This window comes from Periplaneta americana, chromosome 10, assembly GCF_040183065.1.
Source record: "Periplaneta americana isolate PAMFEO1 chromosome 10, P.americana_PAMFEO1_priV1, whole genome shotgun sequence".
Classification (NCBI taxonomy): domain Eukaryota; kingdom Metazoa; phylum Arthropoda; class Insecta; order Blattodea; family Blattidae; genus Periplaneta; species Periplaneta americana.
This window is the reverse complement of record NC_091126.1, coordinates 92,877,383-92,898,891: the sequence shown is the minus strand read 5'-3', so window position 1 is coordinate 92,898,891 and position 21,509 is coordinate 92,877,383. Positions and strand designations below refer to the sequence as shown.

Below are 21,509 nucleotides of genomic sequence, written 5' to 3'. Positions count from 1 at the left end.
TCTAGCTTGTGTAACTTAAGAAGTCACATTTTAAAATTTGCATATTATATGGGATTATGTCTTGGTCTGAGGAAACTTTCTTATAATTGTGCTATCAACGTCCAATATTGTTTCCAGCAAGTACAAGAAGAAAAAAGCTCGTACAGAGTAATACTGTGTATTTCCGATAGGAATTTGGGCAATAGGAGTAAGGAAGCCTGAGGATAGTTGAAGTTACAATCTGAAGGAATACATTTGAAAAGTATAAATTCTCACAAAATAAGAGTATTCAACGTAGTTAAGAGTGGAATTACGGTCATGCAGGAGACTTCGAAACAAATTGATCCTAGAAGTTCTAAGAAATTTGGGTCCACAATTTCTTGGGAAGGGAAAAAAATGTAAATCGTCTGAGGTTTTAGCACATCAGGAATTTATATTTCAATTATGTTCATACCTTCTCATTAGATAAGGTTACCAGATGTTCTCGCTTTCTTGAGCAGTCCCCGAATTTTGCTTTTGTTCCCAGAAAAAATTCGTCCCCAGATTTAACAATATATCCCCAGGTATACCTGGATTTTCAGTGTAATTATTAATATGATTTAATGATCCTTGCACATTTCTGTGGATCAGTTTTACTAATGATAAGGCTTATTGTTTTAATTTCTCAGCTAAGTGCAAAAATACAATGGTAAACCTACACCCAGCAGAAAAAAAAGAATTTGAAAGCATTACGGTAGATGGTAGCACAATTATAGTCATACTCTAGAATTCCTAACTTTATTTGTCTTGGTGCAGGTTTAGACCTACAATTTTATTTCTGCAGTTAATTGCAAAAATCTAAAAATGTGAGTTACCATTGTTTTTCCCCATAATCTTATATCAAAAAACTCTTTGAGATTTGAAACCAAGGCCTCAACACGGACATCTTATGTACCATTCATTTAATTGATCTTGCTTCCAATATTTAAATGCTCAACATTAATGTTAGTTTACTGAAACTTTCTGTTATATGTACTGACTGCTGGCATGGTGTTTTACTTCTTTGTGGCTGAACATGTTCCAGCTGGCTGCACTTGTACATTAATCCTGCAGTGTTTTGTTTCTTGGCAGCTGGACATGTCGCAGGCAGCTGCACTCATATGTTAAACCTGCTACTTAAAATGTGTATAAAATTGTACCTTATAGAAGATGCTAGAAATGTCGTTCTCCCTCGGCTAAACAGCCATTGTATCAGAAAAACACATTTTGATTGACATGATTAGTTTGGCCACTGTAATGTTTCTGATTTCGTTTGTTCTACCGGTATATACGATATTTAACCTCTCGATAATTATTGAAATGTTTAATTAAAGAAAAATGAAGAGTAGACAAAGTGTGTTCTACTCGCAAAAAGTCGGGCCAATTATTCGTTTTTGCACTATCAGCACACCAAACTCCAACTTTCTTATCATGATGAGGGATTTCTTGTACATGATGTGGATTTTCAGAACATGAATAGCGAGTGTTTTGATTGTTTACACGACCAGTCTGGTGGAACCATGCCTCGTGTGAAAAGAATGAGCTGTTGGTTGATTAAACCTTCAGTCACTGATGAAAATGCCACACACTTTGTGTACTCTTCATTATGCTTAAATTGAGTATTTTAATTATTGTGAGGTTAAATATCGTAAACAAATGAAATCAGAAATATTACAGTGTCCTGTATCATTCAGAATGTGTTTTCCTGTTACAAGACCTTTTTAGCCAAGAGAGGACGACATTTCCAGCATTTGTATAATGTGCGATTTTATACACGTTTTAATGAGTGGGGTTAATGTACGAATGCAGTTGGCTGTGACATGCCTAGCTGCCAAGAAACAAAACACAATGGGGTTAATGTATGAGTGGGGCCAGATGCGACATGCCCAGCTGTGAGAAGCAAAACACCGTGCCAGTGGTCAGTACATATAATAGAAGTCCTGTATAAGTGTAAATACAATAGTCTAATGAATAAAACTGAATAACAGTAATAAAGTAATGTTTCATAATACGTGGGATATACTTCAATTATGTATTTAGGAATTAAAAATAAATATAAATAATTAATATAAACTTATGCCCGAATTTTCTTCTCCTTTAAGTTATAGTTGTTTATGTGTAGCAGCACTCCTTCCAATGAACTCACCTAGTGTCTATGACTTTATTCAGCTTTGACAAATAGCACTTGTTTATATTAAGACAGTATAAACTGAGTCATGTAAGTCCTTGTTGACTGCCAATAAACGTCATGTTATACGAGTAATTTCACTTCTTTTTCATTGGTTATTCAACAATGCTTTATCAAGTGCTCGGTTATCTAGTGATGATGGAATTGGTGGTAGTGATACGAGTCTGAAGATTTGCTATGGAATTTCCTGATATTCACCTTAAAATTTATGAGGAAAATCTCGAAGAAAACTCATCCAGGTAATCACTTTACTATCGCAGCTTATTCCTAAACTCTGTCATATGGAACCTTATTCAAATCGAGAAATCATAGACGTGCATATCATGAGCGCATTTGGTGAATACAGTGCAAGTGAAGTGAAATGTCCGTATGCAGAAATAATCCTTAATTGCCATCTGCCATTTTTTTTTTTAACTAATGGCGGGTATTAATTTGTTTGTCATTCACTCACATGAAGCCACTTGTTTAGACCAATTAAGACTTGAATTGACAAACATCCCAAGTGAATAAATTGAAGTAGCGTGCTTGCCATATGAGTATTGAAATAATTATTTGTATGATTCAAAAACAAAGGCTTAGAGTCGGACTTGGGATATTCTTTTTTACAGGATGATAGCCTATGTAAAACACAACATATGTAAGATAAAAAGCCAAATTCGGTAAATATTGGACTTGGAATGTTTGTCAATTCAGGTCTTCAATTTACCGACAGAGTTGTTGCCCAGGGTGCACCATAGAAGGCTGGTCCACGCTACACCCACAATAAGATGATGATGGAGTGATGGGATTTGTTGGGATGCCACAGGAGAACTGGAGCTCCCAGAGAAAACCCCAGGACCATTGACTTGCCCAACACAAGTTATTAATCGGGGTACTCTGGGATCGAACCAGGGTTCATAGAATTATAAGTGCAGCACTTAGCCACTAGACCACCATGGTAACTTTCTGCAGAATGTGAAGATTTTTAAAGAATGTGTAAACGTCTTGGAGATGCTGATTGGTTTTGAGAAAAATTTCAGAGTGTCTAAGATCAATGAGTACCAGAATAGCGAATTTGGAAGATCAGATCCTTAGTCATATGAAAGAAAATTATGACAACACATGAAAGATTGCAACAGTAGAGAACTTACATGTGTCAGTGTGGAAGGCTTTACGAGATTCAGAGCTATACCTACCATTTTCAGAGAGTACAAAGATTTACAGAAGGTGGTCATCTTCCGCGAGAATGATTCTTTGTTTGATTCGTGCAGATCTGTGCTCATGATCAGCATTTTGTGTTCGTTGTACACTTTGTTTACAGATGAATTCACATTCACTAGGAATGATGTGCTTAATTTTCACAACTCTCATTATATGTTTGTTTAGTCAACAGTTTGAAGACTGGTTGGAACCTCGTAAGTGACGCCAATAGGACAACTAAGTCAGGAGATAATGAAGTTCTGTGGTCAGTTCCTTTCTCTCTCCATTGCATTCATGGCTGGCCAGTAACATAGTTCACTAATCAGACTTGAGATATATGCAACAATATCGTTCTTCCTCTGACATATATCGTCAAGTTAGTTGTATTGCCTGATAATAGATGTTATCAACCAGAATCTGACAGAGGTGCAGCACTCATTATTGAGCTAAAAGAAATCCTCAGCTCTTCTTGAATCAAAACACTAATAAAGATTTAGTATTACTATGTCGGGATATAACTTAATCAGGTTTGAAGGATTGGTGGAGCAGAGAAAAATTCTCTCCAGCACCAGGATTCGAACCTGGGTTTTCAGCTCTATGCGCTGACGCTCTATGCACTAAGCCACACCGGATTCCAATTCCGATGTCGGATTGAATCCTCTCAGTTTAAGCTCCACCTCTTAGTTTCCCTTTAGTGGCCAACCCTCATGCACTGTGTCACAGATGTGTGACAGAGGCACAATGTCCAACACACTAATGTGCAGAGGTGTACTCATTATGAGTGACTAAGTGGCCGGAGAGGATTCAATCCGGGATCGGAATTGGATTACGGTGTGGCTTAGCGGATAGAGCATCAGCAGATAGAGCTGAAAACCCGGGTTCGAATCCCGATGCAGGAGAGCATTTTTCTGCGCTCCACCGATTCTTCATCATATGATAACGCAGAATTCTTGCACGGAAATATCATATGTACTTCGGTACATCACAATAATATGATACGTGTATATAATCACTTAGTGGTTTAAGACGGCTCTCATTCAGTCAGATCCCAGTCCCTTAGTCACTCGTAATGAGTGCACCTATGCACGTTACACATCTGTGACACAGTGCATGAGGGTTGGCCACTAAAGGGAAACTAAGAGGTGGAGCTTAAACTGAGAGGATTCAATCCCGCATTGGAATTGGAATCCCATGTGGCTTAGTGGATAGAACATGAGCAAGTAGAGTTGAAAACTCGGTGCCGGAGAGAATTTTTGTCTGCTCCACTGATCCTTCATCATTTGATAATGCAGAATTCCTGCACGGAAATATCATATGTACTTCGGTACATCACAATAATTAATCAGGTTTGTTATTTTGGCTGAATGTTGACTGGAGAACCATACTACACTTCTTGTTGGATGAAGTAATACTTGTTGCAATTCATCACATGGGTTTTATGAACAATGGTATTCTGCCTCATTTTATTTGACTTGCTAGGACTAATTATTTTCAGATAACCACTTCCCAGATCAATTAATTGCATGTGGAAGACCCATTTTGTGGCCTGTATGATCTCTGGATATGAATTCACTTAATTTTCCCTTGTGGGAAAATCATAAATCCATTGTTTTTTATATTTCGTACACATTTCGGCCTGAAGGTTTATTGTGTTTTCAGCATATTTGGTGGTAGGAAAATGTTACTTAGTGATATGAGTCGAGGATTTGCCGTGGGATAACCAGATATTCTCCATATAATTAGGGACAGGTAATCAGCCCAAGCTGGGTTCGAACTTGGCCGTGTCACAGCCTCAGAACTCGTGTCCAACTCACTACTTCTATGATAAGCTAGTGGCTGAAATTCATCATTTTTAAATTCACTCAGTACCAGCTGAGAATGCTGAAATACTCCGGTATGTTGAACAAATTTGACAGACACCTCAGATTTTTTAACAACTGAGAAGGTCTCTGATGAGACATTATATGGCTTGCATCGAGGTGTAGCCTAAGCAGTTCATATTGAGCATTTACTTCGAAGGTAAATAAGTGTGAATTGAAATCAACGCGATTTAGGACAAAAGTTTACATGATTTTACTTTATTATTAATTATTTCTGAGTCCTTCCAAGCAATAGATCCACATCTTATGCAATATTTTGTATATATTTTTCTACATTATTCTTAGTTCTTCTCTCGTTATTTCTAGTTATCTACCTCAATTTAAACATTTTTATTAATTGTTTTCTAGCTTTAAAAGTGGCAGAAATTTTCAAATCCATAAATAATTTTCATTCGTGTTTCAGATTATAAGTGGCCAGCACCTTCCTCGCCCACGTGGTTCAACAGCCAAAGGGGATGTAATAGATCCATATGTGGTGATTCAACTGCATGGTATTCCAGCGGACTGTGCTGGTAATATATAAGTGAAGAGTGTAAAAGAAAAAGTAAATTAATTCATATTCTAATAAATACCCAAATTCACTTCAGGCCTATAATGTTAGAATGAGACAAATCGTCGCTTATCTGACGAAGTGACGTAAACGCCAAAACCAAAAATTTGGAGATACTTCGCCAGCACACTTCGTTGGACCATATCTATATTCTGACGAACTGGCGTACATCCATCTCTAATGGTTACTTGGCAGTGAACATCGTATTATCGTCGTAAACGCCATTGCTCTTTCATTCTTTTTCAGACAAACTGGCCTATCAGACTCGCAAGTCGCTTACGTCTCTTCGTTAGGTATTACCATTTTTAAAATTGGTCGTTACGTCTATGTGTGCAGTGTATTGCTAGGCTCCCTATAATCCATGGATTGCCACGTGATGCCAAAAATGAACATTTATTTATAAATTCGAGCAAACTAACTATTTCAACATTATTAAGCTGTCTAGAGTATGAAATTGGCACAAAAAGAAACAGATTGAATGGACTACAGTCAGAGAAGTCAGAATGACCAAAGACGACCCTAACTGCGTTTTTGTAAAAACCAGTCATTTGGACGAACATTATGAGCAGCTATCTCTGAAATCACGGAATATTTCTGAAATTTTGAAGCTTCCTCTGCCTCTTCTTAATGTCACCTCTCCAAAGATTTCGGTTGAGAAGTACAACGATTTGCAGCAGCTATGCAAAGGGTCAACACCAGTAATAAAAGATGTTGTTTATAAAACGTTCTACAAGGAACTCCCACATTAATTCTAGGGTACAATAATTATTATTAACTCATGAACATTTTCAATACTTGTTTGTGTTTCTTAAAATTGTTTGTAAACAAATAAATACATTGAATAATTTCAAGGGGAAAATTGTTCCGGGGCCGGGTATCGATCCCGGGACCTCTGTTGAACGTACCAGCACTCTGCCAACTGAGCTACCCGGGAACTCCACCCGACACCGTCTCAACTTTTCCCTTTATATCCACATAACTCGCGTGGGCTGACGAAACGCCAGAGACCCACATAGAGTGCACACAATCTCTGTGTGACTTGGAATTGTGGTTTTCTGTTAACGTACACAGTAACGTATATATTATGCAAATCTAATCTTTCAGGTAAAGCTCCCTGTAAAGCCGATTTGAATAATTTCAAGGGAAAAATTGTTCCGGGGCTGGGTATCGATCCCGGGACCTCTGTTGAACGTACCAGTGCTCTGCCAACTGAGCTACCCGGGAACCCCACCCGACACCATCTCAACTTTTCCCTTTATATCCACATCGAGTGCACACAATCTCTGTGATTGTGTGCACTCGATGTGGGTCTCTGGCGTTTCGTCAGCCCACGTGAGTTATGTGGATATAAAGGGAAAAGTTGAGATGATGTCAGGTGGAGTTCCCGGGTAGCTCAGTTGGCAGAGCGCTGGTACGTTCAACAGAGGTCCCGGGATCGATACCCGGCCCCGGAACAATTTTTCCCTTGAAATTATTCAAATCGGCTTTACAGGGAGCTTTACCTGAAAGATTAGTTTTGCAAATAAATACATTATTCATTAATTTTATGTAATTTAAAAAAATTCTTGATTTTGCTTTATTAAAATAAGTTTATAATCCTCTTTATTTCCTAGACTTTCAAATAATTATAATGTATAATAAAAATAAAAAATAAATAAAATTAGTCAAAAAATAAATAAAGAATAATACAACTCAAAGAATAGCATAAATTAGTATTATACGATCAGTCATGTGTATGGCGTAAGTGCCTTCCTATTATGAGTGAAATCTTTCGAACAGACGTATCTCCAATTAAGGCCTTCTTGGCCTATAAGGTATCAAAATTTTAGATTTTGCCATTAGTCCTTATTAAGAGAAACAATAAACGAACTGAATCAATGTATTATCTTTGACGTGTCAATTTATTACTTTGAGTTGTAGGTCCGCATATAAATACACTTTTCTTTCAACTGCTCTCCTGTAAAATTACACATTTGTCGCTTACGCCACTTCGTCTTTTTAGCGACGAAATATTCAGGTGGCATAATTTTTAAACTAGAGCAGATTTCTATTTATTTGAGACAATTTGAAAGTTTTCTTGGAATGGTTTCTTATTTATTTAATGTTTTATTTTTATAAGACTTTACACAATTAAAGTGATGCTTACAATGCATTTACATCCAGTAAGATTGGAGTTGTTACATCCATCTGAGAGAACTATTATGCTGATCCCCAGAAAGGTGCATTCCCAACCCACATCAGCTGATTACACTAAGCTTTTTGAGGATTCATGTTTTGAGCAGGTAACCCTGCATGTCCTAGACATGTCCTCTTCATGTGTCACCTGCTGGCAATAAGGCAATGCTATGGAATATTGATGAAATGGGGATTTGGCAGAATGATGTTGATGTCTAACATGGGGGAATGAGAGAACCCCGAAAAAGAAATACCCTAACTGCAGCCCTCTCTCCCACAAATCTTATTATGATTTTTTCTGATAAGGACTCGAATCCAAACATAAATTCTGTGACAGAAAATTTAACTATCAAATTTTGTAAAGTTGTGGGACAAGTCAAGAGAAATATTTGTGTCCACAAACCCATGTCCATTGATGAAGTTCTCTGACTGTTATGGCATCAGAGGCGTGATGATTCCCCAGTTGAATTTGCGTATGATACACTATGTGATCAAAAGTTTTCAGACACTCCACAAAACGTGTTTTTATCACAGAAGGCGACACAGTATTCAGCAGACATCAGACAGTTGTCAGCAGACAGCACGATACAGCAGAATGGGACGGTCTGAGGAACTCACGGACTTTCAACATGGTCAGGTGGTTAGGTGGTACTTGTGTAAGAAGTCTGTGCGCAAGATTTCCACTCTCCTAAGCATCCCTAGGTCCACTGCTAGTGATGTTATACTGAAGTGGAAACGTGAAGGCATGTGTACAACCCAAAAGCATACAGCCAACCATTCATGACTTGTCCACACCTGTGGAGTAACGGTCAGCATGTCTGGGCGCGAAACCAGGTGTCCCGGGTTCGAATCCCGGTTGGGAAAAGTTATCTGGTTGAGGTTTTTTCCGGGGTTTTTCCTCAACCCAATACGAGCAAATGCTGGGTAACTTTTGGTGCCGGACCCCGGATTCATTTCACCGGCATTATCACCTTCATTTCATTCAGACACTAAATAACCTAGATGTTGATACAGCATCGTAAAATAACCCAATAAAAAAAATCCATGACTTCCAGAGACTGTTGAGTGTTTAAGAGAGTCGTACAGCATAATCGTGAATCATCCACTGCCACAGTGACACAGGAATTCCGAACTGCATCAGGATTTTCTTCAAGCACCATGACTGTTCGACGCGAGGTGCATAAATTGGTTCCCATGGCCGAGCATATCCACACATCACACAGGCAAATGTCAAACGTCACCTTGCATGATGTAAGGAACGTCGAAACTGGACCCTAGAAGAGTGGAAATCGTTGTGTGGAGTGATGAATCATGGTATATAATGTGACGATCCGATAGTAGGATATGGGTGTGGCGAATGCCTGGTGAATAACATCTACCAGCCTTTATAGTGCCGACTGTGAAATTCGGGGGTGGTGAGGTTACAGTGTTGTCATGTTTCTCCTGGAGGAGGCTTGGTCCCTTCGTTGTTTTACCTGGTAATGTCACGGCACAAGGTTACGTTGATATTTTAACCAGTTTCATGCTTTTTTTTTGACAATATTAATTGTCAATATTACAGATATTATTCTGTAGGACAAATTAGTAAATCTATAATAGTTTCAAGCAGCCTACCATCGAAGACCAGTTCAGGGATGACCATTGTGTCTTTCAACTCAACCGAGCACCCCTCCATATTGTAGGGCTTGTCGGGTAGTGGTTTGACGACAGCAACGTCGCACTAATGGATTGACCTGCTCAGAGTCCTGATTTGTATTCGATAGAACGTCTCTGGGATGTTTTGAAACGCCAACATCGTGCTAGACCACACCAACCCACATTGATATCTCTTCTCATTTTGGCGCTAGGGGGACAAATGAGCTGTCATTCCCCAGGAAACCTTTTGCTGTCTGATTAGGAGTATGCCTGCGAGAGTGAAGATTGTCATGAAGGCTAAGGTTGGGCCCACACCGTATTGACTGTGAGTGTTCCCAATGAAGGGCTGCCCAAACTTGTGCTTCATTTTAAGGTGGGTGTCTGGATACTTTTGATCACATAGTGTATATGCGATTATTTAAGCAATATATTTTCTAGTAAACAGATCATCTGTGGGTGTCAAGTTACATAGTCTGAAACTTCGTTGATTTGAAATATCTTCTTTCAAGTACTTGAAGAGGACTAATTTCGAAAGCTTCAGTGAATTCTCAAAATGATTCTTTAGTGCAGAGTATCAAAGTAGCAGTACTATTATTAAACAGTTCTTTATCGCAGATTATTATCAAACCAGTAGGCCTACCCTATTTTTAGTAGTAGTAGTGGTGGTAGTAGTAGTAGTGATGGTGATGGTGACAGTGGTTTTGGTGGCGTTAGTAGGAGCAGCAGTCACAACAGCAGCTATTTAAGAAGTATGATGATGTTGGCTGTGGATATCCATGATGCATCTCTGGGAAGTCCATTTCTATGAAACATGTATTTCTATCAAACTTTTTATAAAAATGTAGTGTTTTTTCATCCAAAATGTTTGATTATGTCATCACTTATAATATATTTGTGTCTACAGAAGTAGGTGACATGTCCAGCATTGGTATATGGTGTGTTCAGCTTTGACATTCTTTGGTTTCCAAACTAGATAGAAATATTTGTCTTGATTTGACTTAAAGTCTTCGAAATTTGACTACGTATAGAGCGTCTCCAATTATAATCTATACCACTGTAGAGTTGTTGTTTCCAATGCTTATGGAACTTGGATTTCCTGCATTCTCCTTTGGGTATCCCAGTAATAATTTGTTGCATAAATTGCAAGATCTGCACTACCAAACCTAGGTATATTTATTTCTTTTGACATATATATTTCAATTATAGTCATTCCTTTTATTGGCGTTTTAAGTGGGATATGGTTTATTACTAATTTACTTCTTTCAAATGTCTTCAAGAATCTAACTTTTGAATTTTCGTGAAACTAGTTAGTTCTCTCTCCTTTTGGATGAAACTTCCAGTACTAAATGGCCATTGTGAAAATACCCTTCCTCGTTTCTATATACAGTACCAGAAAAGAAGTAATGAGCCGCTTGAATATTCTATGTCCCAGATGTAAGACACTAAACATCCTCAGAGACCTAGAGCATAGATATCATAAGGCTTGACCTGATCCTAAATGACAAACTATTAATTGTAAGATAGTTTGCCTTCCTCAAACAAAATAAACACAATTATGGAAAGAAAAACAATACATCAAAAACAAGAATGACCTCTAAAACTCTATTTTAATGTTATTCCGAGAAAAAACAAGTCTGAGCAGTGTAAGATGGTTTGTGTCTACTCGTACTTGCTAATAATGCCTCCACTTTCTTTCTCTTAGATTTCTTGCTCCTCTCCTCAAACAGTTCCTTAGGAAATTCTTCTAACGAATCAAGTTTCAATTCAGGACAAGATACTGATGTTTTTCAAGGTCTAATTATTGCATTTAACACATTTTCCGGAAAGTTACAGTATAATTAAATCACTCACTGTTCTTAGCTAAAACTTTTCTAAAGGTAGGCGCTCACTTACCGGAATGGCTCTGTTCGGTGTGTTCGGATTTTTATTCTTTGCATTATTTTAAATGGAGCATCACCCTCTTAGCCATACTACCTCAGTCCGCATGACCGGATTCTGTACAGTCCAAGATCGAAATATAGAATGTCATGGCAAATATATCGATTGCAAGACCTCCAATCACGGTAATATTGATTGTATAATGAAATGGATGACGCGAAGTTTATTTTATTAAGTTCAACAGCATGAAGAGCTTTATAATTTTTGAAATCAGAATTAAAGCAATGTAATATGGAGAAAGAACATATGGGATGAGATTGGGAAAATACTAAATTAACCAGGTATGTCCTTTATAGTTTATTTAAGTTACAGAGCTATTCATTTTATTTCCAGCTTCAGTTCAGAACACTACAATGAAATAATGCGCTCTAGCGGTAAATTACAACACTATTTGATTATTCATTCAGAAATGTGGACAATGTGCAATCCAAATCTGTGGCTCTACAGCCTGTAAAGGGCCAAGACTGACCAGCCGGCTGCTGGCCTCACGTCCACATGCTGAAGCAGAGGTGGAGATCATCCAACCAGAATGGAGGTATCGTGTGGTTAGCACGATGATCCCCCCCCCCCCCCAGCCATTATAGTTGGTTTGTGAAACTGGATTTTCGCTACCTATCATAGCTCCCCAGGTGCATCACGATGCTGGGTGGGCACCGGTCCCATACACTGGCCGAAATTTCATGAGAAAATTTCTTCCCCCATGAAGACTCGAACCATCGCGCATTCCGTAACGTGAGTCCTATGCAGGATGCCTTAGAGGACAATGAGTGATACTATAATAAAAATCCGAATGCAATGAACAAATTTTTTCTGTAAGTGAGCGCCTATCTTAAGAGTTCGATTACTTTCAGTCCATTTTTTAAACACACTATATAAATTTTCATTAATATTCCATACAATGACATGTCATCAGTACACTGAAGTACCGGTATATAAAGTATCCAAATTTGTAAAAGCAATAGGAATCATGAACTCCATATTTAAGCCATCATTGGTACAAAAACACACACGTCTTAAAATTTATAAGACTGCGGCAAGACCCCTCTTGGTATACCGAAATGAAGCCTGGACAATTAAGAAATCAGATGAAAGACTACTCATAGCCTCAGAAATGAGATATATGCGAAAATCAGCCGGGTTCTCACTTCTAGATCATAAAAGGAACTCGGAAATTTTGGATGAATTACATATGCAGCCAGCCAGTGTTAGAATATATTCAAGATTACAGATTAAAATGGATGCAGCATGTACAGCAAATGAATACACTCAGAATTCCGAAGCAATTTATATGCTATAGACCTAGAAAAAAAAGACATTTGGAACGGCCAAGGAAACGATTGACTGAGATCATAACAGGCCACATGGCCTAACTACTTTGGAGTGAATAATGCAGTATAGTGATGCCAACTGTTCTTATCAGAGCAATGTGCTTAAAATTCTGCAATGAAATACAGGTAGCTTGACTCAGATTAAAAAGTTGGAACTTCAAAATATCTCGGAGGAAGAAACAGTAGGTATGTTAGCAATATTAAAATTGGATGTAACTGGTGGTTTGATAAGAGTGAGAAATGTTACAGATTGAAAAGCTACCATATCAGTATATTACCTAAATCTAGACATACAGCAAGCAGAATTCTAATAACACACAAATTATTGATACACAAATTTTAAATTATAAAGAAAATGTATACTAGTGACAAAACTTAAAATTGTTAGAATAGATCTTTGGAATGTGGTGGCTGAGTGGTTAGACCTTCAGCCTGTCATGCAGGCAATTCGTGTTCGAGTCCCAGTCAGGCCTGAGATTTTTCATTGATAAATTCATAATGACGTTTGTGGCAGTCAAGGTCACGGTTGTGGTTTTTCTCGAGTTCTCCCGTTTCCCCATATTATTCATATACATCATTCCATCAATATTTCTCCATTCCATCATCATTTCATAGAATTCCCCGAATGTTGGCTGGTAACACATGGCAGGGCTGGCCTAGGACGACTGAGGTTGCCTACTAGAAACCTGGGTATACAACGAAACTTATATCCCATTTCAGTTTGGTTGATAGGCTTTTTCTTTCTACCATGAAGGTAGATAGGGACTTCCACGAAAATCATTCTAATTGCAAACTTTAATGCTCATGCAAAGGAGTGCGGGTATGAAAACTATCTCATTGCAGATAGGATCATGGTGGACTTCATATCATTGAATGCAATAGAACAGATTTACAACAGTGACTCTTCAACTTTTCTTTACTATTATGGCCCAACAACAAACGCACACTTGACCATGATTTCATCTGATACTTGGTCTGATGTTTCAAGCAAAATAACAGACTACCCAGGATGTGGCCATAGAATTATCTTTACTACTACTATACTATTACACACATAAAATTCAAAATACTAGTGGAACTATAAAACAGCCAAATGGGACAAATTCGAACAAATATCGGAAGATCTGTTCTCTAAATTCAGTCCAAATATATAAAAAAAAGTTACGCGAAATAAATGGGTTCAATTCAATGCTTTTCAGCCACCAGATAATATGAAGAAGCAATTTCATAATTTAAACCGAGAAACAATGGCCTTCTACAAGGTTCTATTTTGATTACTACAGTATTTAACATAATGGTTAATTACCTCCCTAACAAACTAAGCAAATCAGAGAATATCAAACTAGCATTGTTTGCAGATGGTTTGGTAGTCTGGATATCAGCGGAAAAGAACAACCCTCACCAAATGTCAAAATAAATTAATGAAACACTAAAGAACTTTTCTGATTGGTGTGGCAATTTAATGCGGATAAGACTTAGTATCAAATCTTCCTTTTAAGCCGTCAACTGCCAGCAGTCACATTCAAAGTAAATAACAAAACTACGTATGTATATCCCAGAGTCAGTGATTCAAAGATCTAGGAGTAACATTCGACCACACACTAAACTGGAAACAACATATAAATGCGTAACAATAAGGAAAATAAAATAATTTCTGTCTTTAAAAGATTAGCACAATTTCAATGTGGATGCTCTATATCACTCTTAAGGGGAGTTGGTCGTTATCACATGCAAATAATGGTAAAAATAGCCTATCTTCAATCAGTCATAAATATAATACTATTTATCAGAACTCTCTCATTTTTTTAGTGATGTGTGTATACATATTAAGCTTTAAAATTATAAAAAGAATGATTACTCTAGAGTAAATCTTTATTCTTAAATTAATTTTTGAATTTAAACATAATTTTTTTTTATAAATTCACTACATGCCTGTGATTAGGTACACTATTCACTTATCATAGCACATATTGAATATAAATTTTGGCCACTTACTACTAATAGATACTAAAACATACCCTATTAGAATTATTAATATATCTATAATAATGTGGACATAGGGCTTATACCAATCATCACCATCAATAAATTAAAAAAAAGTGACGAAGATTGGTATAAGGCATGCTCCCCCATAAATTGCAGGTATGTTAGCATGATCAAAATTAAATGAAAGTATTCCTTTCTAGGAGCGACCATCTTTAGATGTTTTCCATAGTTCAACATATTTTTTTTATTGGATTATTTTATGACGCTGTATCAACATCTCAGGCTATTTGCCATCTGAATGAAATGAAGGTGATAGTACCGGGAAAATGAGTCCGAGATTCAGCACCGAAAGTTACCCAGCATTTTCTCGTATTGGGTTGAGGGAAAACCTCGGAAAAATACTTCAACCAGGTAACTTGTCCCAACTGGAATTCGAACCCGGGTCACCTGATTTCACAGTCAGACACGCTAACCGTTACTCCATAGGTGTTGACCTCAGCATCTTGAGTTGCATCTTCGTTGCATAAAGAATGGTGATAAAGATGGCAATGAACATGGTTATCTTTAATGGGGGAAATGGTTGAATAATGGTAAGGGTAAAGGGAGTACCCCGAGAAAACCTGCCCAGCACAATATTTGCACATCAAAAATTCCATTTCAGGTAGATAGGATTTGGATCCTTGTCTCCAGCTTGAAAAAATCGCATTATATCAATGCTCCACGAACCCGAAGTAAGACATCGTACTGGTATTTTGTATGTAGCACAGTGCAATCAATGGATGAATACACACAATTTCTAACCCAGAAGCTAATTCTGAGGCCCTTTCAACCTCACTCTTATATTGCGTACTGCATACCATTTTGTTCATTGTTATTATTGCGTATTTTTTTGTAATAGAAGTGAAATTATAATAAAATTTTTGTCAAAATCGCGTCTAACAACTACTCCAAATTTAGTATAATATTTTATAAAAACAATTTTTCAACTGAATTTTTTCACTCATCACATAAATTCATGAGATGCAACAATAATCATATGTATATATCCAGCAGGAATTTCATGTCTATGAGACATTATTTTGAAGCTAATGCAAATTACATTCAGGTTTCAAATGTAAGAATATGATAACTAGGGCTATGAAAAGGGAGCAGTTAAAGCTAGTAATGGTACCGAGTATAGCTGTGGTGGGTGGAATGGGGTGAATTTCCCTTACAACTTGATGTAAGCAGCGGTACAGACTTACAACTTGACATAAGCAGTGGTACAGACTGTATGCTGCTTACGTCAAGTTGTAGGGGAAATTCACCCCATTCCACCTCCTGCAGCTGTACTTTTCATAGCCCTAATGATAACTTTCTTTATAGCTATAAGAGTTTTCATTGAATGTATTTCCCTACAGAGAGGAAGACCAAGACAGTGTCCAATGAAGGTGACTGCCCCATATATGAGGAAAATTTCGAGTTCCAAGTTATGTTACCTGAACTTTTGCTACTTCGCTTTGTGGTTTTGGATGATGATTTCATTGGTGATGACTTCATTGGCCAATATACAATCCCATTCGAATGCCTACAAACAGGTAAAAAGCAGATTCTTTTATTGAACATACTAAAACAAAACGAAAAATTGAAATATGTATTTTGTGTTCTAATATTCGTATCATAATATTTTTTCGTATGTATTTTCATTCAGCTCTTCTTCATACATGTGCTTCTTCCACACATTAACAAAGCATTTGTGTAACTGATAAATGTCTATTTTCATGCAAAGTTACCATATTATGTGTGTTTGTACTTCAGTAAAAACTCATTCTCGTCGCTGTTTATGGATTTAAAATCCGTTTTCAAAGTAGCTATGGTTTCTAAAAATTAATTTTTCAGAAAAAAATTTCACTCAGTCTTGGAACAGATATGTGTACATGCTTATACAATTTCAATGTGCATTTGTGACAGTAGATACTTAAAATGTTCTCCTCATTACTTATATTTATTAATAAAATAAACCAAAAATTATTTAAAAGGTCTTGTTTTTTATGGATATTTAATAAGCCTGATCACACCTTGATCTCATAATTCAGAAATTTTTATATCTGTGTGTCTAGTGTGCATGGCTTCACTTTACTCATAATAGTATACCTTGGAAAGATCTTTCTTTCTAACAAAGAAATATTCCTTGAAAGGAACAACTGCCTCACCTATTTTATAAAGAAGTTCGCAAATTAAAAAAATGGAAAGTCATAAGACATTTCACTGCAATAAATGACATACCAGTAATATGAATACAATGACAATGCCACTCTAAAGTACCCAATATATGAGTCATTCCATGCCAAACCATCACAGAATGTGTAATTTTGAACCTTGCCACATAAGAGTTGCGTGAATTTTAGTTGGTGTCAGGGTTGTAAAATTGCAGCCTCTTTTGCAGAACAGTTTTCAGAAAGTCATCAATTTTGTTTCCTTACAAGCTCCAGAGTTCATGTTGGACTTGTTTGAAAGCAAGTCAAGTATCTTTTAAGTGATGTTGATGGCGCCATTAGAAAGGGTAACTTCAATTTCTAGATGACCTAATGTAACCTTGAGTTTATTGTTCCCAGAAAATGTAAAAATGTATCTAGTTCATAGGGTTCTGGTCTAATGCATAGCCAAATTTCTTTCTGGGACAAAATAAAAAAAAATTATAGTTTATTTAACGACGCTCGCAACTGCAGAGATTATATCAGCTCACCTGTGTGCCGGAATTTTGTCCCGCAGGAGTTCTTTTACATGCCAGTAAATCTACTGACATGAGCCTGTCGCGTTTAAGCACACTTAAATGCCATCGACATGGGAAACCTGCAACCTCGAGCACAGAAGGCCAGTGCTATACCGACTACACTACCGAGGCCCATGGGACAAAATATATAGTAACAGTATTTAGTAGTATTTATTTATGCAATCTAGTAGGGAATAATAAGGCCATCAGGCTTTCTCTTCCCCTGTACCATGGGATTACAGCTACAATATTAAGAATACAACTGAAATTAAAATTACAGGAATTGTGATACTTTAGTAGAATGAACATGGCCTAAAAACACACAATTCTGAGAAATTATTCACAAGATATTTTTGGACAAAAGTTACAACATCAACAGACATATTGTGGTGATATTTTCAGTTACTCTAACATGTAAGAAATTAGTTTTCTTCCCCTCTACTTCAATCTTTCAGTTATTAGCCTTGTTACAGCAGGTGTTAAAGTATATGTTCGTCCTGTAACTCTTCTTGATTGGATTTGCCTTCATCAATATGACCGCAGTTGGAAATTTTACTCAAGGACTGTTAAGTTATTTAAATAATGGAAATGTCTATTGGAAATTTTAGTTCTGGCTTTTCAGAATACACGTAAGATGGTGGTAGGCCTATGTGAATGGAGAAAATTGACTATCACTTCCATCTCGCTCTCATTCAATGCTATAACATATTCTATCCACCACGCGTTATCATGTACATGTCACGAAATCTTTCACGTCTTCGAGTGTCACATTGTTCTCAAGCAGAGTTACACAGCTTTCTTGATACTCATATGAGTTGGAAAATCTTTTCACAGTTAACTCTCCTGCTACCAAGGGGGGTAATAGAATTACCCTCCCAATAATTTTTCAATATTATTTTCATTTTTCTCCATATTTATTTTTGAAATTCCATGTATTCGTCCATGTCGAGACCTCTCTCAGCTCTTTATTGTCCGCGCAACTTATCTAGGCACCTGGGTTCCCTAGTGCTCTCTCGCTGCCCCGTAGCTATCTGCTGGCTCCTGACCATCGCTGCAGCAGTTGTATGTACAGTTACAAAAACATCATTCGGTATTTAATTTCAGTGCATTCTATTGGATATGGTAGGTGAAAGCATATGGTTTCACAAAATAACAAACATAAATAAATTACATTTTTCTTCTTCTGTGTGCTATACAGTATGATCACAACTCCAATTATTACAATATTCGTATCTGGCCGTCAGCTACTGATGGTAAGCGATGCATGAAATCTTTAACTAGAAGCACAGGTCTGTGTTGTTGGGTTTCCAAAAAGTTCACTTTCACATACAGTCATTATCAATATTCTTCTTCTTCCTCCTCCTCTTCCCTTCTTCTTCATCATCATCATCATCATCATCATCATCATCATCATCATCATAGTCATCACTGCTGGTGTCTAGACGTATTATAAAATCCATAAATTATTAGGGAAAACATTTGAAGCAATTAAAGAGATACGTTTCCAAATAAATCCCGAAAAGACAAAGTGTATGATTACATCTCGTGGCTAGAACATAGTACAGCAACAGTAACAAATGTAAATGACACTCGGAGGAAATTAAAAGCAGAATAAATAGGGGAAATGCTTGCTATTATTAGGTTGAGAAGCTTTTGTCATCCAGTCAGCTCTCAAAAAAGCTGAAAGTCAGAATTTATAAAACAGTATCGGTTGTTCTGTAGGGTTGTGAAACTTGGACTCTCACTTTGAGAGAGAAACAGAGGTTAAGGGTGTTTGAGAATAAGGTGCTTAGGAAAATATTTGGGGCTAACAGGGGTGAAGTTACAGGAGAGTAGAGAAAGTTACACAATGCAGAACTGGACGCATTTTATTCTTCATCTGACATAATTAGAAACATTAAATCCAAACGTTTGAGATGGGCAGGACATGTAGCACGTATGGGCGAATCCAGAAATGTATGTAGACTGTTAGTTGGGATGCTGGAGGGAAAAGACCTTTGGGGAAGCCGAGACATTGATGGGAGGGTAATATTAAAATGGATTTGAAGGAGGTGGGATATGATTACAGTAGAGACTGGATTAATCTTGCTCAGGATAGGGACCGATGCTGGGCTTATGTGAGGGCGGCAATGAACCTCCGGGTTTCTTAAAAGTCGTAAGTAAGTAAATAAGTAAGTAAGACATTTCTCTTTTGCCTCTTGATCGCAACAAACAACCACTGACCTTATTATCTCCCTCTCCTTACTGTGTATGCTATATTAAAATTAAATTATGGTTTATTTAACGATGCTTGCAACTGCAGAGGTTATATCAGCATCGCCAGTGTGCCGGAATTTTGTCCCACAGGAGTCCTTTTACATGCCAGTAAATCTAGGACATGAGCTTGTCGCATTTACACACACACTTAAATGCCATCGACCTTGGCCGGGATCGAACCGGCAATCTCGAGTATAGAAGGCGCGTATAATCTTGTTGCATCTCGTATTACTACCGGCCATTGCATAAATATGTCTTCACAGAACGCAAAATTACTGTAAGTACAGATCACACTAAGCAAGCAAATGTATTTTACCCACCTCGTAGAACATCCTTCCCTCTCCTGCCCCGCTACTGCTAGAAGCGACCCCCACTACATCCCACACCCCACTCTTTTAGCTGCCCAGATAAGTTGCGCGAACAGTATATGACTGTCACGACCCACACTTCACACTTTGGGAACTTTGTTCTAGACTGTACTTATATCGTAGCATAATTAACATAGAATTGAGAAAAACGTCAACTCACTATCAATTTTAACCAAAAGCAACACGATAAGAATTTTAACACAGAACTGATTAACAAATCAACTCACTATCAAACTCCAAATCAAAATGACTAGTATGACTCAGTGCCTATCGGTGTCTGCTTCACTTTGCAATTACACCTGAACTTTCACATTTAGGAGCCGTGCTCTGATAGTTCCAGATACTACTAACTGCTTTTTGTGTGTGCCTGTATATATATATGTACTTCATTCTGCACAGGAGATGTAAAATACTTTATTAATACAATATTTCTTTCGAAGTTATTTTAAGTACCTCTGTATTAATGTCAAAATATATTAGTTTTATGTATAATAGGTTTATTTCACTCTGTATAAGGGACGTGTAACAATGAAGATTATATTGCACTCAGAAATATGTTTGATACTACTCTGTTAATACTAAAATTCTTCTTTTATGAATAATGTAAATAAATTGTGATCACTTATGTGCAGTACAATGTTTTCATTCATTGATATGTATATTACAGATTGAGAGCTGTTAAATTCGTTCGAATTTTTAAAATCGCTTGTTATTCTTTCATGACTTTACACAACATGTAAAATAAAATATTAACATAGAACACCGCAGTTCTAAATCAAAATCAGCATTTAATTTCATGAATACTATACAGTATCTATCTTAAATTTACATCATACACTTTGTTCATTTCATCCAGTTATACCTATAAAACGTGGTTCAGTATTTATGTATGGAATACCAGTTTTACAATAAAATTGTAATTGTTTCGATACTGGTATTGTTTTAATTGCGATGTTTCCGTAATTTTAGATTATACTTTCGGTTTTTTTCGTAAATGAATTAATAATATTGTACGTATGAAACTTTTGAGACTGTTTTCTAAAAGAATAATTTTTGTTGCGTGTCTGTAGAATAATTTGAGTTGTACTGGTATTCCTTTAATGTTTTATTTGAGATCGGTATTGTTTATACAAATAGAATTCCTCACAAAAAAAAAAAAAAGAAAAAACTTATCTGTTCTTTCGTAGAACTGTAGAACTTTAAGTCATTTTTGGTTGTAGTATTTGAGTAGTGTCCATGTCTCTGTACTTATATTTACATTTCAAATACCCCTCCGA

The 21,509-nt window shown here is 36.9% G+C and overlaps 1 protein-coding gene across 2 annotated transcripts in view; it reads left to right on the top strand.

The window, feature by feature from the left end:
• Nucleotides 1-21,509, top strand: part of LOC138707893 (inactive phospholipase C-like protein 2) — an 876,200-nt gene that overhangs the window by 814,910 nt on the left and 39,781 nt on the right. For both annotated transcript variants that reach the window (XM_069837934.1, XM_069837935.1), the window contains exons 14-15: nt 5,648-5,756; nt 16,257-16,433. In XM_069837934.1, the coding sequence (XP_069694035.1) occupies nt 5,648-5,756; nt 16,257-16,433 (286 nt within the window). The remainder of the gene's footprint in view (nt 1-5,647; nt 5,757-16,256; nt 16,434-21,509) is intronic.